The 24,187-nt window shown below is 47.2% G+C and overlaps 1 protein-coding gene and 1 long non-coding RNA gene across 2 annotated transcripts in view; one reads left to right on the forward strand and one right to left on the reverse strand.

The window, feature by feature from the left end:
- FRMD4A (FERM domain containing 4A) overlaps positions 1-19,251 on the forward strand; it is a 187,828-nt gene extending 168,577 nt beyond the window's left edge. The window contains exons 21-23 of the mRNA XM_023530357.1: positions 3-259; positions 2,422-2,518; positions 18,129-19,251. Coding sequence (XP_023386125.1) covers positions 3-259; positions 2,422-2,518; positions 18,129-18,231 — 457 coding nt within the window. The 3' untranslated portion in view covers positions 18,232-19,251. The remainder of the gene's footprint in view (positions 1-2; positions 260-2,421; positions 2,519-18,128) is intronic.
- Positions 11,659-16,822, reverse strand: LOC105291692. Its single transcript, XR_895841.2, has 3 exons — positions 15,424-16,822; positions 13,740-14,088; positions 11,659-13,154 (listed from the first exon to the last, which is right to left on the reverse strand). It is a non-coding gene; the product is annotated as an uncharacterized LOC105291692 (long non-coding RNA).
- Positions 19,252-24,187: the final 4,936 nt, after the last annotated feature.

Genomic DNA, 24,187 nt, shown 5'->3' on the forward strand with positions numbered 1-24,187 from the left:
TCGCGCTCGCAGATCCTGCGGACTCCGTCGCTGGGCCGCGAGGGCGCCCACGACAAGGGCGCGGGGCGCGCCGCCGTGTCGGACGAGCTGCGCCAGTGGTACCAGCGCTCCACCGCCTCGCACAAGGAGCACAGCCGCCTGTCGCACACCAGCTCCACCTCCTCGGACAGCGGCTCCCAGTACAGCACCTCCTCCCAGAGCACCTTCGTGGCGCACAGCAGGGTCACCAGGATGCCCCAGATGTGCAAGGCCACGTCAGGTGAGAGGGGGCCCGGTGGGGGCCGGGAGGGGGGACCCTGCACAGGCGCGCTGGTCCCCGGTGACCTGTCGACGCATTCCAAGGGCTTCCAGGCTTTCTTAGAGTCTGCGGTGAGGAACGAGAGATCGTTGATTCTAGAAACCTGGCGTCAGACGTGTGCGACTTGAGGTTTTCGACCCCACCCCCCCTTACCCTCTTCCATTCTGTCCCGGGTTTCGCCCAGTAACGGAGACCTCGGAGGGGGTGGCGCAGGGCATCTGACCCCCTCGAGCGGGCTGGGCCAGCTCGTCCCTATTTCAGCGTCCCCCGTCGGGGTGCCAGCAACTTTTCCCGGTGAGGACGGAAATCAGAGAACTCTGGGGGAGTCGCGTCTCGGGGTTTACCCAGCAAAGGCGCCCCTTTACCACGGTGAAGAGTGCCGCTAATAAGGTAGAGACCTGGGTGACGCCTTTAGAGCTATGCTTGCTGCGGGCCACGGCTCGGTCTAGAAGCCCCGAGTGTGGCCCCAAGAGACGCAGTCTAGCTAAGGAAGGAGTTCGGAGCGCTGCACTCGGCTTCACCTGCGACCGCATGGAGAACTCAGGTTCAGGCTTAAATTATTGTGGTGGTAAGATATAACCACAATAATTTCCGCAAAGTGCTTTTAATACTGCTACTACATCTTCAAATTTTCATAATCGAATTAAGGGTAACCTTACTCTCCTACTCAGAGTAGCAAGTAGTCTGAATCAAGTGACAGAGAACCCATGCTTTCCCTTAAGACGTTACAGCCCCTGTCCGAGGGAATCCTGGTGCTGACAACACTGGTCCAGCAGTCCCCTGGCCACTGGGCTCTGGGCAGCAGTGGTTCTGACCCGCATACGTCCGTGTCCGCCGCACTCACAAGGGGCGGGGCTGGCCGGGATTAGGCTCCGCCTCCCACCGACTGTAGGGAAGGGGTGAGGGAAGAGAGAGACATAAAAATGATTGTAAAAGTAGAAAAAGTGAGCAGCAAATGAAAGGGATTGCAAGTCAGGACCTGACTTGTGTCTGGAAAGAGTTAAGGGCGAAGACCAGGACGGGGGCTGATCCTAAAGACAAAATGGAGCCTCATCTCTGGGGACCTGGGGAGAGCAAAGAGGAAGGACAGGGGGCTGCTCAGGTGTGCCAGGCCACACGGCTCCCGCATTGTCCTCATGTCCCAGCTCGCTTGTTGATTACGGCACATTGGCCAAATGAAAGTTCCCGATACAGTAATGAAAATGATTCAGGCTGTCCCTTTAGAAGTCCAACTTCAAGGTCCTAGAACCTTCTCCACATTCCTCCTTTATTTGTAAAATGTGCTCAGTGAAGTCTGCCATCCCCTCCCCGGGAGGCTTCTGAGAGCAAAGGGATGGGTGTGTGGCGGGTGGCGGGTGGCAGGTGCCGTTTGAGGAGCGCGAGCCTCCGAGCCTGTCAGCAGCAGCAGCAGGGTTCCCACAGAGGGCCGAGCACGGGTGTCCCCGGAAATCATAGCACTTGTCTAGATTTGCTTTACCTAAAGAGATTAGGTACATCTTGGAACATACTTTAAAAATTCTAAGAAGCTGTAGCTGAGATTTCCTGATTAAAAGATTCCGTTCCCAGGAAAGGTCAGGATGCATTTAAAGGAGGATTTACTTCCTACCAGATTTTCCCAACTAGAAAAATCCTGCCCGCATCTATGAGCTCCTGGTAGTCAGATGAGCTCTTAAAAGCCTGGCGCCCTTTGAATTGTCTAAGAGGGTAAGTTATGGCGGAGAACAAGCTCTGAGAACCTTTCTGAGGCCATCTGTTCACAGTGAAGGCACAGTTTTGACACTGGGGCCACATCCGAAAGTGCCCTGAGGCATAGCTCCCTGGCGTCTGGAGAAGCAGGCCCTGCCCGGGACTCCCTCAAAGAATGTGAGAGCGTCAAGTTCTTTGCTACCATGCAGGCTGCCACCATCCCTGTGGCCACTTCCCAGGGGCAAGGCGGGCACCTGAGATCCCAGGTCAGCCTGACTCAGAAGGAAGCTGCGTGTAACTGGTCAAATGGTTGGGGAGGTGGGGGAATGTTTCGGCATTGTGACCTTGCCACAAGGTCAGATCCAGCCTCTCTGGAAAGAAGCTCCTTCACCTGACCAGAGACTGACCGCTGTCTTTTCTGTGCCACCTGCACACAGCTGCCTTACCTCAAAGCCAGAGAAGCTCAACACCATCGAGTGAAATCGGAGCGACCCCTCCAAGCAGTCCCCACCACATCCTAACCTGGCAGACTGGGTGAGTTCCTTTCAGACCTTTCATCCTCCTAAGTTCTAGAATGATCCTCGGCCTGCTTCGTCGGGAAGCGTGTAATCAGTGTGAGATCCTAGTGACAGCAGGGTTTATCAGCAGAATGACGAGTTCCAAAGAAGCCCCATGAATTGTGCTTCCTTCTACCCCTCTTCTTTCCATCGCTGTCCCTTTAGATGGGGGACTTCCCTCTGCTCTTTTAAAGTTGGCAGTGGCCCTGGGAACGTGGGCAAGGCGGCCGCCAGAAGTCCAACTGCTGCTTTGGTTAGAATTCCAGACAGGACTTGTCAGGAGAGGAGGTGGTGGCCTTTGTAAGCGCCCCTGCGCTGGGCCCCAACCCCGTGTTTTACTTGCTTCTCAGGGTGCCCCCTTAGCAAAAAAGGCAGGAGGCTCAGATCTGATCTCTGCCCTGGCCAACCATTTGTTCTTAACACACAAAGGGTGTCAGGTACCTTGAGACCTTTAAGAAGGGGCTCAGCAAAATGGTAAAACCAGAATTCCGCTCCTTTTATAGCTTTCAGTGTAGGCAGACGTCGTAATCTCGTGGACACGTGGGATGTTCTTATCTGCTGAAGAATCTGGCAGATGCACGTAGCCTGCTTTCCTCACAGTTCCTGCCTCTTCTGTTGTTCCTAAGACATTGCCTCTAAGCGGATGTTCTATCGATGCCTGGTGGTTAGAGGAGGAAGAGGTGCCTTTATCCGGCTTGATTGTTTCTGGTTTGCTGGAGCATCGGTGGGGGTGTCTGGAAAAATTTGACAGCTGTCTGTGAGTCGAATTATCAGAAAACAACAGGACCAGAATTGGCTCCATTGACTGCATTTCTGGCTCCCATGCTTAGCAGACGTTTTTTGTTTCTGCAAATTTATCTGTAGTGATATTAAACCAGGCTTTTCTGGGGGCTTAGTATTTGACAGAAGGTAGGGGAGCTGTGTCCTCAAAGGCTGGGAGCTACTTCTAACATATATGAGATCAAACAATCCTTACTGCAACCTCGCATGGGAAGTATCAGATGTTTTAGTTTTACAGATGAGGCCGAGGGTAAGGAAGTGCCTTATCCAGTCACATGGCTGGATGGAGCTGGAATGTCAGCCCTGCCTTCTGGCCCCAGAGCCCTGTCTCTTTCCTCTAGGCCAGTGGTTCTTAAATTGCGTCCCCAGACCAGCAGCACGAGCATCACCTGGGATCTTGTAGGAAGTGTGGGTGCTCAGGCCCTCTGGTGACCTACTGAGTCAGAAACTCTGCGGGTGGGGCCCGGCAGTCTGTGTTTTAACAAACCTTCCAGGGGCTCCTGATGCCCGCTCAGGTTTGACAGTGTTCCTGTGTCCATTCCCTCTTCTTGGTTTGTCTTTTGGGCAGCAGCTGCCCTGTCCTTAGTACTGATCATTAAAATGCTCCCTTTCACACCGGCCACACCCCGTCTCCGGCTTGTGTGGTCAGGCAGCGCTGTGAGGCCTAGGGCCCAAAAGTCTCACCAAGATTAATTCACAGAAGAATGACAGGTCTTCTGTGTCTGTCAGGTCCCTCCAGTGGCTAGCTGAAGCCCCTCACCCAAATAAGTAACTTCGGGTTCCAGGCTCTCTCTGAAACCTCTAAATTTTCCGGATCTTGCCCAGTCTCACCTGATCAAACATTTTTATTTGGCAGCAGGCTCTAAAATTTACAGGCACCCCCTCACATGCCTGCACACTTGAGATGGTCTTGAACCTGCCTGTTTCACCACATGTAGCTAGTGAGGACTCAAGACAAATTTAAAACAAAAACATATTTTGGTCCTTGAAGTGAATTCTTATAACAGATTAAGCTGAATTACCATTAACTACCCTCTGTGATGTGGTAAGAAAATGAGAAATGGGTGAACGTGCCGAAGCCTGCCTTCCTAATCGGAGAGGTCTTCCGACTCGCTCACAGGGGTTCAAAGTTCTGCATGACTTATTTGTCACTAACACTTGGGTGTACAGTCAGCTGGTCCTTCCAGTGTGTTAATGAGCTACTGGTCCTGTCTGTGTCGGTTCCTCCCTTTAACATGACCTCTCTTCTCTTCCTCCTTCTGCTTTCCTTCGTTCAGAGACGCAACAGAACACTCGCCCATTATGGACGGGTCTGAGTCTCCAACTCACCAAAGTACTGATGAATAGAGGTATCGTAAGGGAATGTTTCGTTCTTACAGCCCTTCCCCCTCCACTGCTTATGAGTTTGTGATCTCAGATGTGCTGCGTATGTGTTGCCCTTGCCCATATTGTAATTTCCAGAAGGAAACATCTGCATGGTGTGGAAGCCATTATTTTTATGTCTGATTTCTAGGTACATGTGGAACTCTATGTTTATATGTATGTTTTTACATCAGATGTTAGATATTCTTATGCTACTTCCCAGAGAAAGCCTCAATGTGTGTCAGACCTTCCCAAGCCCTCCGTACTTGCAGATAGTTGTAGATGCTCTTACTGGTTTAGTACTCAATGTCCGTGAAAAGAACAGCACCATGCAGTTCACATTTTAAAGCACCAAGGGCAGACTGGGTTGATCCAGAAGCACCTGAAAATCACCCATGATTTCATCCCAGCATTCTCAAGGGGCAGTCGTGTACTCCACCAAATGCTGTAGGGTCCTGCTTTCCAAAATGTGGTCCATAGACAAACATCGTCGTCACCTGGGAGCTTGTTAGAAAGCTAGACTCCTGGGCCTACAGAATTTGAATCTGCATTTTAACAGGATCCCCGGTGAATTAAATGTACTGCTGTGGTGGGCACAAAACCAGTAATACCCGGTCTGAGACCTGTCCTTGGGGACCAGGAGCTAACTGGGAGATAGAATACAGATTAAGTAGCATTTCAGAGATTAAAAGGGTCAAGGATATCATTCAGAAGTGGACAAAGAGTTAAAAGTTTATTTAATCAAAAAACTGAACCTCGACTATTCTAGGAACCATGCTAGAGACCAGAGTGCTAAGAGTTCAAGTTCAAATCAACAATTTGAAAATCTTATCAGGAGACACACATGGGGTAGGAAACCTGCAGCACTTATGTATGAAGTGCTCTGAGAGTTTAAACAAAGTGCTAAAAGGAATCCGAGGGGAGCGGACTTCCGGCTTCGGGGATGTTGCGTGAGTCTGGCCTCAGGCCTGGGGGGAGGGTGGGGTTGGCTAGACAGGTCGAGGCCATGCCAAGGGCAGAAAACACAGGCACAGACACTAGCAGGGTGTCTGGGGAACGGCAAAGTGTCTCATTTTGCTGTAAAGAAAGCTAGAGTAGGGTAGGACAACATCTTGGACCAAGTAGGAGAGATGTGGGACAGTTTTTACTGCAAGTCCCGACCGGCAGATGGCAGGTTAGGAAAAGAGGGGCTTTATCTTTTGAGAGGAAGATGGTGCTAAACAAAATTCGACTGCATAAAGCTGAAAGGCCTTACTGGCTTTGTTTAGTGATTCATTCATTGGGCAGCATCCCACCTCGCAGAGAGAAAGGAGCCCCGAGGAACTGCACCAAATGGAAGACTTACAGGCAGAAGCGGGGGACAAGGCAGCTATACTGGTGAGAAAGCAGGCGGTTATGGCGGGGTCACCTTCCTGCAGGGAAGGCGGGGCCCTGTCAGGCAGACGTCCTCGCTAGTGCGCATCGGGCAATTCCTGACGGACAGGCTTCTGTGTCTAGGGGACCTGAAACTAAGTCTCGGTTTGGGTATAAGCAACTCCATTTTGGGCCTGTTGTCTTGTTTTAACAATTGCTTCCCTTCGATCAGACTCTCAGCCTGAGAAATGTGATCAAAATGTAAGGAATCAGTGCTACTCCCATCTACTGCCCTGGAATTCTCTTAATTTCTTGCGCTCTCTCTGGTATTCACGTGTCATGACATCAGGTTTGCATCCTTTAAGTTGATTATTCCCTTCGTTCCTTTTACTGACATTCTGTTCTTGGGATCATTTGCTTGATGGTTAGTGCTGCGAACAGGTATTTAAAGCTTTTGAGAAAATACAGTGCACCAGGGTACTATGATTAATTACAAGCAGGATAATTTCCAATGTCTATGGTGCACTTTGGAGCCATGGCACCCAAGACCCAAACCGATGAGAATCATATAAGTCAAAGACCCTGTAGAAGGAGTCACTTCAAGCCAACTGGCTTATTCAGCGATCTTATGTAGCTGAGTCTCAATTTCCCAAAGTGTCAGTTCAGGTGCAGTAAGTGGTGTTGGTCCCAGGCATCTGTGGGTCAGGACTCAAAAGGTGACAGCCACGGAGGCCAGTAAAATTTAAGGGTCTATAGCCTGCACAGCATGTTTCATTCCAGTCACCCTTGCCTTGTGTCCCTTTCTTTGTACAGAGCCAGGACACAAAGTTCCCCGGGTCCAGAGTGGTTAACCAGAGACAGGGAAGTGGGTCCCACGGGTAGGGAGTCTGACACGATGGAGAGATGGCTGAGTCTGGCCCACAGAAAGTGAGGCATTGGGACCTGGAGAAGCTTGTGACAGGCAGAACTAGAGAATCGCCAGCATCGCGGCAAATCCAAGTCACCTAGGGGTTGCGTTGACACCCTCTGCCGTGGCCTGAGATGTGTGAACAGTGGCATGACCTTTCTAGGCCAAAGCAAGACAAAAAGGTGGACAAAAGAATCAAAGATCTTCATGGTGTAAGAATTAGGAAAAGGATGGTCAGAGAGGGAAGGAAGGAGGACCCGAAAGAAAGGTTCTTGATCTGACCTCTCGGAAAGAAGCCCTCTGCTCTGATGTTGGCTACTTCGCTTCCTTATCAGTTTGATTGTGGGGTCTCCAGCTTTTGCAGAGGACCGGAAATCAGGTGGAGCCTTCTTCCGCTGTGAAATACGTACCCAGGGTTCGGAACCTCCTGATTTGGCAGTGGTGTCAGTGGTCAAGAGTTCTTGGTATGCACATTGCTAAAGAGAGTTTGTTGTAATGGAATTGAAGGAAATTCGATTTCTGTGATGTACAGCATTTTACGGTAATAACTAGAATTATGACTGATACCAGGACATACCAGATTTCTAGGAATTTCATAGATTCTAGAACACACTGATTAGAATTCTTCACCTTGGAATCCTTAATTCCTAGCTGCGAACTGTTTGTTACACTGGCATCTTGTGCACTGGCAAACTTACTTTTCATAATTTCTAGAAGAATATTCTTCACAGTAAATTTTTCAGTGTGGCACAAAATGTGTTGACTGACAGACCCAAATGTTTTTAAATGTTTCTCTGTGAAAGGGAGCCAACAGGGGATAAAACTCTGTTCAGTAATTAATGTTGCAGTTCTTTATCTAATTTGGAAGTGATCTAGATATTCAACGACTACCTGTCATTTAATTTACCTCAGTATAACTTTAAGGTTTCAAGTTATCGAAAAGTTTTGGAAACGATTTTTTAAGTAGACATACCATAAGCATAATTACTGTTGAAAAAAGTTCACTTACAAGCTTTTGTTATAGACATCTAATTTATTTGTTTTTAACAATTTGGCTGGCTTGTGAAAATTTCATGAGACATTAAACAGCTAATCATCTTATCTTTCTTGCTGACAAAAGATCCTAACCTCCCAAGATCCAGAGTCCCTCCCAAAAAGATAGCTGTCCCTGGCAGAGGACGGTCGATAACCAATAGGTCTGGATGTGGGCAGGAAGGGACAATGTGAAATGTTACCTGTATCTCTTGACCAGACACAGAGAGCCAACTCTGGTAAGAATTCGCATCCTCCACTGGCTTCTGCCACTTTTCCCAGGAGCCTGTCTGCAGGCTCCAGAGGGAGTGGGGTTTAAAGTAGAGAGCAGCTCTGGTATCTACCACAACTTGGCAGGATTTTCCAGTGATTCTAATTTTAGCTTCCTCTTGGCCATGAAAGGGAATAACTGGTAGCAGTTACCGGAGGATCCCTCAGAGCCCTGTCACCCCTGGGAGGGGCCCGTATGGGCATCTGTCAGGCCACTAACCTGGCTGACTTGTTTACAGCCCTGTAGTCGCGTCCGCGTGGAAAGGTGGTTCAGAGGGTTAGACTGCGAACCCGGGTAAAGGAGGACGAGGGGGCAGGAGGAGCCACGCGGGTCCTGTCTTCTGTTTCAGGTGTCTCTTGTACCTAATTTTTCAGTACCCTTTTGCAGGGAAATCTTTTAAGGAAACTACTGGGAATCCTGAAACCTTCCGGAGGTTTCTGCATGCCAATTAAAATGGCATCCCATTCTGCCTGACTTGGGAGCCCTTGCTTTCAAGGGTACGTTTTAACGAATGCTCGTCTAATCAGAACATTCCCCATAATGGTTGTCATCTATATAAAGAGGTAATCTGAGGCACGCTCAAATTAACAGAAATTGAGTTTATTTGCGAATAGAAGAACAATTGCAGTTCTGGAAATGCACACTATAGCGAGCTACATGCGAGCCCCTTGAGGATTTGGGGCAGGCTGTAGTTACGGGGAGGGAGTGAAAATGAGGGGGACGTCCAGCCAGCCAGAGTCCAAGCGGTAAGTTCATTAGCTTGAGGATGGAGAGATTAGATTCTTGGTAGACGCTCACTGGTCCGGAGATAAGTCTCGGTGGTCTGGTAATCAGCATTTACGGGAAACTGGTCTCAGTTCTAAGTTCTGTTCTGAGAGCGCATGTGTGATTCTCTATTTCATAGCCTCTGGTTCCATTCTAGACTGAAATCCTTTCACATTTCCTCTCCTGATCAAGACCTTTTGCAGAAAACATCACTAACGAACCATGTCATTTAGGCGTTGTTTTCCTCCTTCCTTTTGATTTTTTTTTTTTCTTGATCAAAGACGTTGTTAGATGGACTACATGTCCCTCAGAGCAGGGAAGGACCATCCTCAGGTGTCTGGTCTCATGGAGGAGGGAAATGGCAAGTGGATTTCATTGGCCTTATTTGAAAAATGAGAAATGTCAACAGCCAGACTGCACATTTGGATCAGGGAACAAGGCAGTCCAGACACGGCATGAATGGACTTGGTGGTTAGACTGGCTGGTGTCCTCTGCTGATTTGAGAAGAGCTGTAAATTCCTATAAGATCGGGTTAGGTTTCCTGTATGAGCCTGTCTTCACCGTCTCCATTTTGTCCCTAACATAAGTGACTCCATTTCTGTGATGTTCCACAGTTTTTTGATCAAGTCCCTATGAGAGGGTGCTGAAACCCAGTGTGTTTCTTCTGCATGGACTTCATCCATTTTGTCTGTCTTTAACCATGCCATGATTGGACATCTTTCTTCAGGGTGAGGAAAGATTTGGGGGTTAGGAGCAACTATAAGGCCACATTTGAGCAACTTCTTATAATGGGTCCAAGTGGAGGATCAAGGCAGGGAGACTGTGTCAACTGTACAGGTGTTACTGATGCTTGCAGTGTTGTGAGGTATCTGTGGGTTTATTTTTACCAAGCCTCAGTAGACAACAATTGAGTACTTTAAAAATCACAAGAAAATAACAAAAAGGCTGGAAAGACCAATTTATAGTACAGATCTAACCCTTAAACCCAGTCCTGTAGGTAACCAGCTGAATAAATCAAAATTCCAAGATGTCAGAAAGGACTTATTGTACCCAACGAGCTTGTTGTTGGATTTGGTGTAACTGACCCTTAACTTTCCCAGAGTGTTAGTCCAAGTACAACAAGCGGTGCTGACGACAGACGCCGCCTTGTTCAGCTGCGGGATAATCGAGGGCTAGCCTACCGTCCAGGACAGCTTCAGCGAGCGAGTCCGGGGGTCCGTGCTGGGCAGCTGTGACTTTCGCAGTACAGTCGGCAGTGTTTCCAAGGGGTAAAGAGGTGTCTGATCGCAGCCTCCTCCGTTCTCACTCCTAACGAGAGAAGGTGGGATCTGTCAAACGAAGGGAATCCAGAACGCCTCCTGGTGAGTCCTCTTGAACATGACAAGGGAACTGCAGGGGAGCTGACTAGTGAGGCGCCTGCGAACTGTTTGTTACACTGGCATCTTGTGCACTGGCAAACTTACTTTTCATAATTTCTAGAAGAATATTCTTCACAGTAAATTTTTCAGTGTGGCACAAAATGTGTTGACTGACAGACCCAAATGTTTTTAAATGTTTCTCTGTGAAAGGGAGCCAACAGGGGATAAAACTCTGTTCAGTAATTAATGTTGCAGTTCTTTATCTAATTTGGAAGTGATCTAGATATTCAACGACTACCTGTCATTTAATTTACCTCAGTATAACTTTAAGGTTTCAAGTTATCGAAAAGTTTTGGAAACGATTTTTTAAGTAGACATACCATAAGCATAATTACTGTTGAAAAAAGTTCACTTACAAGCTTTTGTTATAGACATCTAATTTATTTGTTTTTAACAATTTGGCTGGCTTGTGAAAATTTCATGAGACATTAAACAGCTAATCATCTTATCTTTCTTGCTGACAAAAGATCCTAACCTCCCAAGATCCAGAGTCCCTCCCAAAAAGATAGCTGTCCCTGGCAGAGGACGGTCGATAACCAATAGGTCTGGATGTGGGCAGGAAGGGACAATGTGAAATGTTACCTGTATCTCTTGACCAGACACAGAGAGCCAACTCTGGTAAGAATTCGCATCCTCCACTGGCTTCTGCCACTTTTCCCAGGAGCCTGTCTGCAGGCTCCAGAGGGAGTGGGGTTTAAAGTAGAGAGCAGCTCTGGTATCTACCACAACTTGGCAGGATTTTCCAGTGATTCTAATTTTAGCTTCCTCTTGGCCATGAAAGGGAATAACTGGTAGCAGTTACCGGAGGATCCCTCAGAGCCCTGTCACCCCTGGGAGGGGCCCGTATGGGCATCTGTCAGGCCACTAACCTGGCTGACTTGTTTACAGCCCTGTAGTCGCGTCCGCGTGGAAAGGTGGTTCAGAGGGTTAGACTGCGAACCCGGGTAAAGGAGGACGAGGGGGCAGGAGGAGCCACGCGGGTCCTGTCTTCTGTTTCAGGTGTCTCTTGTACCTAATTTTTCAGTACCCTTTTGCAGGGAAATCTTTTAAGGAAACTACTGGGAATCCTGAAACCTTCCGGAGGTTTCTGCATGCCAATTAAAATGGCATCCCATTCTGCCTGACTTGGGAGCCCTTGCTTTCAAGGGTACGTTTTAACGAATGCTCGTCTAATCAGAACATTCCCCATAATGGTTGTCATCTATATAAAGAGGTAATCTGAGGCACGCTCAAATTAACAGAAATTGAGTTTATTTGCGAATAGAAGAACAATTGCAGTTCTGGAAATGCACACTATAGCGAGCTACATGCGAGCCCCTTGAGGATTTGGGGCAGGCTGTAGTTACGGGGAGGGAGTGAAAATGAGGGGGACGTCCAGCCAGCCAGAGTCCAAGCGGTAAATTCATTAGCTTGAGGATGGAGAGATTAGATTCTTGGTAGACGCTCACTGGTCCGGAGATAAGTCTCGGTGGTCTGGTAATCAGCATTTACGGGAAACTGGTCTCAGTTCTAAGTTCTGTTCTGAGAGCGCATGTGTGATTCTCTATTTCATAGCCTCCGGTTCCATTCTAGACTGAAATCCTTTCACATTTCCTCTCCTGATCAAGACCTTTTGCAGAAAACATCACTAACGAACCATGTCATTTAGGCGTTGTTTTCCTCCTTCCTTTTGATTTTTTTTTTTTTTCTTGATCAAAGACGTTGTTAGATGGACTACATGTCCCTCAGAGCAGGGAAGGACCATCCTCAGGTGTCTGGTCTCATGGAGGAGGGAAATGGCAAGTGGATTTCATTGGCCTTATTTGAAAAATGAGAAATGTCAACAGCCAGACTGCACATTTGGATCAGGGAACAAGGCAGTCCAGACACGGCATGAATGGACTTGGTGGTTAGACTGGCTGATGTCCTCTGCTGATTTGAGAAGAGCTGTAAATTCCTATAAGATCGGGTTAGGTTTCCTGTATGAGCCTGTCTTAACCGTCTCCATTTTGTCCCTAACATAAGTGACTCCATTTCTGTGATGTTCCACAGTTTTTTGATCAAGTCCCTATGAGAGGGTGCTGAAACCCAGTGTGTTTCTTCTGCATGGACTTCATCCATTTTGTCTGTCTTTAACCATGCCATGATTGGACATCTTTCTTCAGGGTGAGGAAAGATTTGGGGGTTAGGAGCAACTATAAGGCCACATTTGAGCAACTTCTTATAATGGGTCCAGGTGGAGGATCAAGGCAGGGAGACTGTGTCAACTGTACAGGTGTTACTGATGCTTGCAGTGTTGTGAGGTATCTGTGGGTTTATTTTTACCAAGCCTCAGTAGACAACAATTGAGTACTTTAAAAATCACAAGAAAATAACAAAAAGGCTGGAAAGACCAATTTATAGTACAGATCTAACCCTTAAACCCAGTCCTGTAGGTAACCAGCTGAATAAATCAAAATTCCAAGATGTCAGAAAGGACTTATTGTACCCAACGAGCTTGTTGTTGGATTTGGTGTAACTGACCCTTAACTTTCCCAGAGTGTTAGTCCAAGTACAACAAGCGGTGCTGACGACAGACGCCGCCTTGTTCAGCTGCGGGATAATCGAGGGCTAGCCTACCGTCCAGGACAGCTTCAGCGAGCGAGTCCGGGGGTCCGTGCTGGGCAGCTGTGACTTTCACAGTACAGTCGGCAGTGTTTCCAAGGGGTAAAGAGGTGTCTGATCGCAGCCTCCTCCGTTCTCACTCCTAACGAGAGAAGGTGGGATCTGTCAAACGAAGGGAATCCAGAATGCCTCCTGGTGAGTCCTCTTGAACATGACAAGGGAACTGCAGGGGAGCTGACTAGTGAGGCGTCTCTGCTTGGTTGTGGACAGTTAGGACAGTACATAACTGCAGAGGCACTGCCCGGTTATGCGCCAGCCACCGGGGCATTCATAGGCCCAAGGAGTATGACCACCACCACAGATAACTCCTGTCAGGGCTCAAACCACTCCTGCTGAGGTGACACTGCTGATGGATTTTCATGGATTGTTGCATCTGCCCATTCAAACCAGGGTTAAGTTAGGTTTCTGGTGCAGTGGGAAGTAAATCTAAATTCCTTGCAAAGGCAGATGCCACTGGTGAGATTTTTTTCATGATCAGGGCAGATCTGATTTAGATAATCAGAACATAGGGGTGCAAGTATACTATGGTTTGCATGGGTATTTGTGTCTAACCGATTAGAGAAAGGAAAAAAAGCACTGGGAAGCCTGGCTGCAAAAATTTAAGTTTGTAGCTGACATCAAAGGGAATCTATTGTTTATGGTGGCATCAGGAGGGAAAACTACTTACAGGAAGGACCAAGGGTCTCCAACATCATGAGAGATACAGAGCTCTAGATGGTGAATCCAGCAGCCTGAAATACAGTCCGACAACTAGCTTCTGGGAGATCTTGAGTTTGAGACCACCGGTGGCACTGCCACCGTTCAGGTCCATTCAGGTCTGTGACCCCAGGGTCAGATGCCTTCAGGTTTAGCTAGACGGGAACTGGAGAGCAGTACCAAGAAAGGTCCTTTCTAACAACGGAGTCCTTTAGTTGTCTTTTCCAGTGACATATTCTACAGAAGTAGGTCATGAGGAGATCAGACGTCAGGTTGTATTCTTGTTCAGCATAGACTTCTTTAACTTGTGAGAGAGGTTTCTGGAAATAGAGAATAGCAATATTTTAGTAGGCCCCACTGGGCAATTTGATGGTCAGAGTGTGGGGGAATTACGCAGACATGTGGGTCTGCTGGTTACCTATTTTGTAAGGCGTGAGCTTATGTTTTGCAAAAGGTAAAGGACCTTGGTTTCTCTAGACCAGTGACACCACCTTGGTCCAGGGAAGTTCCAAAGTCTCATAAAACTTTCGTAATTGGGTTTTAATGATGCCATGTTAGTCCTGAAGGTTGAGGCTGGTAGGGGCAGTGCAGTCTTTGTAGCATAGGAAGGACTCTGCAGAGTACCTGGATTGCCTGGCCAGTAGAATGAGTTCTGAGGTCTCTGCAAAACAGTGGGGTCTCCCCATCTAAGGATGATGGTTTCAGGTAATTTCTTTACAAAAAGGCAGTTGCTTATCAATAGGATAAAGCTTCTCTACCCAGTAAGAAACATACGGACCATGACCAATTCATAACGCTTGTTCTTAACAACTGTTTACACATGAAAATTCCTCGATATTGAACCAAATCTTATCTTCCTTGCTGACGAATTTTGTAACAGATAACGTGAACTTATTTGACTAGTAAACCCAGGTAGAATTAAAGTCGTATATCTACATTACAAATTAATTTTGGCAATACCACCTGGAAGTAGAAAAATATTACACCTTACAATGTACGCAAATATGCAGATGCAAACAGAGATGTTTTCACTTTAAAATATTAGACTTGAGAATGGTACCAACGCACAAATCACTAGTTTATAAAAGAACAGTTGGATCCAAATCGCAGCCTTTAATTACGTACAAATTCTCTTGAGGTTGGCCGGTGACCTAGTGTCAATCCAGCCTGTTTCGTGACCAACTTATCCCAGGGCGGGAGTCTTAAAGTTACCTGGCGTGCATACAAACAGCTTTTCAGTGCTCAACCTGTGCCCAGCAATTTTGCAGCTTTGGCTGCCGGGATGCCCATTAACAAGAGACTCATTATTCTTTTACGTCATCGTGGGCACACTAAAAAGCTGTAGAAGGCCTGAGGGATGCACCTCCAGCAGTTCCCAAAGTGAAACTGTAGGCTGAACCAGCAGACAGCAACAAATGGGGACTGTGGACTAGCCAAGGGCTAGTGCCTCGGGGGTTATAGGCGGAACCATCTGCCAGCTCAAGGGACCAGCCAAGCCCTGGACCATGGACTAACCAAGGGCTAAGGACAGGTACTCTGCTGGCGCCTCCCTATCAGTCTAGACTGACCGTTAACCCTGGACTGGAAAGCCAGTTAGACTGATAGTTCAGCATAGTTCAGCACAGAGAAGAGCCCGGAGCCACGGAGCAGCTTACCCACGGCCCTCAGAAATGGCGAGAAAGGGACCTCGGAGGGTTCATAAGTACCAGAGCCTGTGTTTCTTGTTGTCCACGAAGCTGTGAGCTATCTCCTTTGGGTTCCATCACTGCCACCACACTGTTAAAAAAACAAAATTCAGCTGAGTAAATTTTCAAGATCGTTTTGGCTTTAGTCTTTTAAGTTGCAACCTAATTCCTTGAGGAATTTAAAATTGTACTTGTCTTATAAATCTAGTCTTTATGAGAACAGAAATGCAGCACTCAAAGCCCACGTGTCCTTTTTATCAATCCCCAAATCTCCTCTGTTCATCTCAAAAGACTTGCAGATATTGTAAAAGATCTGAATTTAGGAAACCAAAGTCCTTCTTGGGGAAACTTGCATTCTTTCCCTGTGCATCTGAGAGAGAACTGTTCTACCGCTCTCTCCAGGAACTCTTATGGGGCTGTCTCTTTGAAATGCAAACTTTAGGGAGGTAATTCCTATCAGAAGGAAAAAAAGAGGGAGGGTGGGTGGAGTCCATCTGGAACTAAGGCAAATGAAAAATCATGTCTTCTCCACAAATATTAATAAAAAGGTTTAGCCGTCTGAGCAGGTAACCTTAATGTACTCCAACTTCCAGAAGCATGATTTTTATCCAACTGTTCTTTTATAAACTAGTGAGTTATGCACTATCTATCGAGCTGTCTAAAGCTGCTTGGCCCTGCCTGGGCATGTGCCCCTTTTTAAACCAGTGACTGTGGCCAGAGGACTCAGGTCCACCTGCATCACTTTTCCTCCCTTGGCAAGGGGAGGGGGTGACATGCTGGTAGAGAACACCACTCAGACCACATGGCATTACAGAGAGACTCTACCAGGGTGTCAACCCCACTCTGGCCCCCAAGAGACACCGTCTGTCCACAGCGGGGTCCAAGCACCTTTTGCCATTGTGCCTAAGGGACTGAGAAGCTTTGTGGCAAAAAGTTTTGTCAGGGCAGAGAGGGAGTGTGCAGGGTGGGTGTAATGGAGACAGCCATTTACCACCTAAATACAGAAACATATAGTCATGGCCAGTACATAACCAAGGGACTTCACGTTACTTTGCTTCCGAAGCCACACTTACGCATTAACCCTGGTATACTTCAGGGGTCCAGGCACGGCACTCTCAATAAAGCCCACAGCATGTTCACACCCTGGGATTTTCCAACTTTCATGGTATTTTTTAAAACCAGATGAGAAACATTTACAAAATCCAGAATGTCTTCATCCATTTGTTCCTAGACATACCCCCAAATCAGACAGACAAGTGGGGTTGACTGATCATTAATCGTAAGCTGGTTCATGAGGCTGTGTTTAAGATGCTTTTTCAACTCAGTTTTCTTTGAAACACGTTGGATTAGGGCCTTTTCCTGTCACCCATCCCCAGCATAACCCGTATGGGGCGACCAGGAGCTGGGGAGAAAAGCTGACATTTACGGAAAGTCTTTATGGTGTTTCCAACTAGATCTTTCTGCCCCAATTGGCAGGTGCTCTAGGGAGGTCAAACTTGAAAGTCCAGCCTTTAACAACACACAGACCTACTAACTCAGTCACAGACCAATGTCATTCACAGGAACATTACTTCAAACGCTGAAGCTTATAGTTAAAGGCCTAGAGGCTTTGTCCCCTTAGGAATCAGCACAAATGAACAGCATGAATGAAATAACCCGAGTAAGAGCTGAAAACACAACGAGACACGAGGCCCTCCAGGCCAGCGCCAGGGGCTGGGTGAGAGCAACAGCATGGCGTCCACCCCCGCGGGCCGCAGCCAGCCTCTGGGCACCTACTGGGCAAATTCCAACCCATCCCCGTTTTCACCTTTATCTTGCCCTTACACAGCTAGTTTAGGATCCCGAGAGATGGGCTGTTTTCCTAAAAATGACATCCCGAGGATGATTATTGGTTTCAACATAAGTATGTGTGCGAACCCTTCTTGATACATAAAAATTACTTCTACTCAACCTACACAGTGATGTCTACCCAATTTTTAAAGTTTTTTTCTATATGCTTTCCTATGTATTTTCAGTAAACCTTTTATTATTACAAACACGTTATTTACCTTAAACAGTCAGCATTAATTCAAAAGTTTTTAAAACTCAACTCAAAATATCACCTCAGTCTCACTGTAGGGGAAACCTGACATTTCAAATGTGTTTTTAGGACAGAATAAAAATCTACTCATGAAATCTGGTTACTCCCGAGTCTCACGGAAGAGAACCCAAAGCAGCGGTTCCGTGGTAAAAGAATCCTGAGCAATCCAGCCAAAGGGGTTCTTGGCCTTGGCTCCCCGAGAGAATCACTTGGAGAGGCTTTGAGAGCTCGTGTTGCTCAAGCACACCCCAGACCAACTAAGGCAGTGTCTCTGGGTGGGGCCCAGACATGAGTACTTTTGAGATTTCCAGGTGATTCCAGCAGGCAGCCAAGCTTGAGAACCGCTACGCAGGTAGGCGTTAGTTCCATTCCACTCCTTCGCCAATGTTCAAGGTTCAGGTTCCCTCTAAGTGGGTTTTCTTCAGTCTGCGGGAGCCTTCTACACACTCAGCGCCACATGAGGCCTAGTTCCTCGTGGACAGGGAAGACGCTGATCAGCACCGGGCCCTGTGCAAGCACAGCACGGCATGCTCGCAGGACGGGCTGGTAAATACCATTCCCCACTAACCGTCCCCTCTCCTTGAATTCCCTGCAGGAGCTACAGCGATAGCTGTTTCCTGGATTCCTCCCTCTATCCAGAACTAGCTGACGTCCAGTGGTACGGGCAGGAAAAGGCCAAGCCCGGGACCCTTGTGTGAGCCAGCCGGCCTCAATCTGACCGTCTCAACGCCATTCTGAGATCACCTCACTGCCTCTCATTTGCCTTACCCAGACGCACTGTCACCCTGCACCAGCTTCGGCCCTCAGCACTTTTTTTCTCCTGTCTCCGCATCCCCTCACCCTCAAAAACCTGACTGAGGAGACATTCTGGAAGGTTCCGGTCCCACTGTGTGTCCCCTGGCTCTCTTGCCCACAGAGAGCCAGGCAGCAATCCTCAATGGCACCCTGGTGGCTTCCCCCTGCCGTGACAGCCCCCAAGCCAGGAACCGTCGGGGAAGCTGGCTGGCATCAAATTCCTATGGACAAGTGGCATGGGTAGAGAACAGGAAAGGGGATTCAAGTACAGGGTGATCCAGAAAGACTATTGAGCTGTGGCAGCCTGCCGCCTGGAGGCCAACCAAGCACTTCGAGCAAACGAGCAAACGATGCCTGCGGTGGGGATGTTCACTTGACACCTGAAACATTCTTTGGGGGAGTGGCTTTTGGGGGAGGGAGAGAATGAAAAAGGAAGCTTAACCTGTCAGATTCATCAGAGGATCACAATCAGTTCTATGCTGCCAAAGATTTAAAAAAATTAAAAAAATAAAAACAAAAAATAAGAGGGGCCAAGAGGAAGACATTCTTTCTGCAATTAAATCTCAAATTCTAAACTGCTACAACACAGCACAAGTGAAAGTCAACCGTCTGTAAATTGTTTCCCCTGTTCTTCCCTCTCCTGTTCTGCCCTCTCCCTGAGTGGCGAGCCTGAAAACTAACCTGGAGCGATGTCCTGTGGCGAGCCTCGGCTGGCACGGCTGACTCGGATCTCCGGAGTCTGGACGTGAAGCAGACGGACCTGTGGGGAGTAGCAGAGTGTTCTATCGGCCCTGGTCTGTACGGGGATTCAGCTCAAGTCCAAGACACAAAGCTGCTCTCCTCTTGGGATTTGTAGGAACATAAGGTGATGATTGCCAAAAGTGGTTCTCTCTCATTAAAACAACCAGTAAATGTGTATCCTATTTTTTTGCACAAGGTGTTTCATTTTGTTTTTGATGGGAAACCAAGGGAAAAGCACACTGCGATCCATTCAAAGTGTTTCACTGTTGTGGCTCATTTTATGTTTGTTAGCACTTGTGTGACAAAGAGCTCAGATCCGATTTTGGTTACCAGTGTGTCACTTATTCAGAAAACCCAATTATGCCCGTAGGTAGAAAGAGTTTACTCAACGTGTCTACTAAGCAGAGCAGGGTTGAAAAAAATATCAGCTCCCAGGGGGCCCACATGCCTACAGCAGCAGCAGCCACCTTGACGTACCGTCTGTCTGCAGGTACCAAAAGAAGAAAGAGGAACAAAAAAAGGTGTGGGAGCTGCATGTTTACACGTGTTTTTGAGCTATGCTTAATACACAACTGGAAAGCCATCAATCTTCAGAGGCCTCAAAACTACTTTTATAATAATAACAAGTGCAAACTCTTAGTTGGGTCGTTCAAAATGGCACAAACACGGTCTCCACAGAGGTGGTATGCTGTGCTTATTGGGGGATATTTTTTTCTCACTCATAATGACTTCCTATTGGAAAGGCATTTGACAGCCAAGAGACAGGAGCTGGGGTGGGGGTAGTTTTGTGGGAAAGCAGAACTGAAGTTAGCTTTAGTGTAAAAAGAAAAACCTTTGTTCTCTATGTGTGTGTAATCTAAGAGGAACAACAGCCTCCACGAGACCAGGAGGGTGAGAATGGACAGTCACGAAACCACTAACCGTGGGGCGTCCTCCGCTGCGGCTGGAGAGGGCGGGGACTCACAGCGCCCGGGCACGTGTGGATGATCCGCAGCCTGGTCTCACGGCTCTGCGCGGCCGGGCTGGCGATGCCGCCTTGTGGAAGGGATTAATATTCACAGAACACTTTAGGGGTAAACCCTGCAGGATAAACACAACTGGTTATAATGTTACTAAATGATTCGGGGGGGGCGGGGGCGGGGGGGTGGGAGGGGAGGGGTTCTTACTCTCATTTTGATGGTCAGAGCTACAAACAGCAGTTCTTTTTCCTTCCCTGTTCAGAAACATCATACATTGGGCCATTTTTCTCTCAAAAAGAAGATATGGGGATAATCAAACTGAACTAAGTGCAACAGGAAAAAGTCAAAGGGAAATAGAGAAGGCGACAAGGTTACATAAACAAGTACAGTAGTCTGAAGGTCACGTGTGAAGTCAGTCGGATCAAGCTTTAGCCCATTTTGGTCACAAGGAATGAGAGATGAAAACTAAATGCTTGGGTTCTGGATCAGGCGGGCAGAAAGGAATGGAGTGGGAGGGGGACTACACTCAGACAGACATCGCGATAGTCTGGTAGTAAAGACGGAGATTAAGTAAAACAGGTTCTACTGTTTAGCTGCGTTCAGTTACTACAAAGTGTACATAAATTATTAGTCCTTTGAGACTGACATGATTAATGAATGATCGACGTGGTGGGAAACGATATAGTTATTGTATACAGGCACTTGCAAGCTCTTTAGAGATCCCTATTTCTTTAAAACAAAACAAGATGCACCATGAAGCCCCTGGTCTACTAGAAAGCCCCTACTGGATTCTGTGGATATATGTAAGAAATCGCCTGTTCAGCCAGCACACTGGTGAAAACGCCCACATCAGACTTTGTTGTGAGGCAGGTGGATTTATTTTATTATATAGAGGTGAATGTTGGAACTGTTAAAATTCTGATTTGTTTTCATTATTAGTTTAGTTCTAAATATAGCAAACCCCATCCAGGTGCTATCAGATGACCAGTTACTGCTTAGTTAACTAGGTGTAAAGTTTTTCATACACATTAATGTCAATAGTTTATTACAAGTTGTGTAAAACGGACTCTAGTTTAATAATGGGGAAAAAAGGATTAGGTTGCTCCTGAAACTGTAGAGCATGTAAAATGATTTTAATGGATTCTGTTCAACTGTAATCAATGAAAAAGAGGTGAATTAAAAAGAAATCTGCTTTTAATTTATTCTTTTTGTATTAAGAATTTGTATAGTACCTTTAAATTTTGCAAAACAGTGTTGTCAACACTTATTAAAGCATTTTCAAAATGAAAACATCTCAGTTGCCTCTTGGAGATTTTATTTTAAATGATAAATGCTTGCGCGTGCCCTGGAAATCTGTAATTTGGGTGCCCGTGTCCTCGCTGGGCTCCTTTTCAAAGTCAAGCTACAGATGCTATTCTCATTGGCTTGCTAGATGACGTAGACAAGCTTGGTTCATGCAGTCGAGCCTAATTCTTCTTATTCTAATTTTCTTTTATTACTTATACAAAAATAATATATTCTCAATTTTGTTATTTCTCCTACTCCAAAAAAGGATTTGCGATGAGAGGTCAGTCTCTGTCGGGATGCTATTTTAGTACCTGTATCACAGCTGCTCATTACAATAGTTACCCACGTGTGGCATGTGCCAGGCATAAGGACCATTCCTACAGAAGAAACACGGGATGTGGGCTCTTGGTGTCAGCCTTAGTGTCTCCACGTGGCCTCTGGTTCTGTGTAGGAGGCAGAAGTCCAACCAGGGAGACAGGCAACACACTCAGGCTCTTTAGCACCACTGCTATTCACCTCTGCTCACACCACAGCTCAAATTCTGTCACCCATCTCCACATCCTATCACCAAAGCAACAGCCTACTGGGCCTGCAGGTACAAAGAGCCCCGCGTTTATGGGCAAAATAGTAACCAGCTGACTTTAGTAGAAACTTTATAGCAGTTGAACCCCCGATTCCCTAACCTAACCCGGCATGCATCGCTTCTCTAGCAGGAAACCAGAGGTCTGGCAGCCAAGACCATCCCGGGGTGGAAAGCCCTCCCTGGATGGAAGCCCTGGCTGAGGTATTTGCCACTAGAGCAGGCTGACTAACCCCTGCCAAAAATGAGAGCAACCCACTGAGAACGTGAAGCATGCCTGGAAGGGGGCCCGTTAAGACAGCACTTCATAGTTTCTAAGCCTCTCCTGGGGAGAGTAACCGGGGCCTCTGTATCTACATTAATTTCAAACAAACAGGGATCTTCTAAAAGTCTTTTACATGTAAGTATGTGACAACTCAGGAAACTAGTATCTTCCCTTTGAGCTCTATCATCACAGGAAAGCAACTGGCACACAGGCAGATGGGACTTTTTCGGTTTTTTCCGCTCCTTCCTACCTTTCACCACACATACTCTCCCCCCGGCCCCCACCCACAGTGCCGACAAGGCAATGCCAAAGTTATTATTTTGGTCAACAGAGAACACAAACACTAAATCCCAGCAGAAAGCATGAGAAATAGCCAGGATTTTTCCTTCCTCTTCTCCCAGAATACCAGTTCAAAAAAGCTCATACATAAAATTCTCTCTAAAAAGGGGGGTGTCAGAAAACCACTGATGAGCAAGCAGGCGGCAGGCCACCGTGAAGTCATTCACTGCACGTTCTGTGCTGAGTCCAGGTCTTCAGAAGCTTACACTCTCGTGGATCAGACAGACAGGCACGCAACCACAACAAAAGGGGAACGTCAGGTTGCCGACATTAAACAGAAAGAGAGATGAAAATGGGTCCCAGAGATAAGAGATCAACAAGTGTGCAAACAGGATCTCTCACTGATCCCTCATACAAGGAGGTCACTGGTCAGAGATGGCAGAGGAAAGGCAAAAGGACCTGCAGAAGCCTTGCACAAAGCCAGAAGGGCCTGGACTGCGATTCAGGAGTATAAACGTTTATTGATACGGCCCATACATTCACAGTTGCATCAAGATTTTTTTTTTTATCAGAAACTCTTCGCTTCATAAATTTTTATCCATTTTCTATCAAATCTTCATCCATTTTCTATCAAACTCACTCCACTCATGCTTTCCTTCCCCCCACTCTACCAAAACCACTCGTCAAGGTCAAGGATGACTCCCGCAATACCAAACCCAATGAGTAACTCTGCTACTTACCGGCGATGCTGACCACAGTCAATCCCTCCAGCTTCCTTCGCTGTGACACCTTCACTGGGATCCCAGGTTTTCCTCCTCACCACGGTACAGGGCTCTTCTTTCCAAAGCCCTTGGCAGTTATCCTCTGTCGCCTGACTTCTTGGGCTGCTTCTCTTCATTATCCACAATCACTCTTCTTGTAGATCTCATCTTGTCTCGTGGTTTGAAGGGTCATCTCTATGCTGATGGCATCTGTACTTATCCCCACACCCTGGACCTCCTCTCTGAAACTTGTATATCCCGCTGCCTACTCAGCATCTCCACACGGGTGTCTGACAGGCTAACATGTCCAGAACCGAACTTCTGACCTGCCCCTCCAAACCTGCTCCATTAACCATCTTCCCCAGCTCAGTTACAGGCAACTACAGCCTTTCAGTGCTCAGACCAAAAACCTCAGACTCATCCATGATTGCTCTCTCTCACGCCTCACATCTGCAGCAAAACGAATGTAAAATCCTTGCACTTAAGAGATTTCTATTGTATTTGGGGGTAGAAAAAGGAAAAAAAGAAAAAGTAGATTATATAAGATAGTAGAAAGTGGTAAGAAATCAGGGATGGTGGAAGATTTAGCCTCTGAGAAAAAGAAACATCTCTTCCTCCAAGACAGGTAAGAAAAACTGCTGGAAGGTGGAGAGGTGGACAGAGACCTTAAGCTCGCTCTATATTCACCCTGGTGCGAGAAAAGGTAAGTGAAGTCAGCCTCTCTTGAGAGGGGAGCAAGGTAGGGTCAGGATGGAACATGCTCACAAGGATTAGAATATAAAATAGCCCAAGAGGAAAGGAAAGTGGAGAATGTCCTCCAGGCTTCACTTAGGGACCAGATGACACGGTGGCTGCAATTCCCTCCTGGCGTTTACTAGCCAGGGCATGGGAACAAGCGGATGGGGTGATCCAGGCTTCGGTTTTACGCTGTGGCATGACAAAAGGCTAGAAGAGTAAGACAGCAGAAGGTTCTGGTGAAGAGTGACT

Source organism: Pteropus vampyrus, unplaced genomic scaffold (assembly GCF_000151845.1).
Source record: "Pteropus vampyrus isolate Shadow unplaced genomic scaffold, Pvam_2.0 Scaffold49, whole genome shotgun sequence".
NCBI classification, from domain to species: domain Eukaryota; kingdom Metazoa; phylum Chordata; class Mammalia; order Chiroptera; family Pteropodidae; genus Pteropus; species Pteropus vampyrus.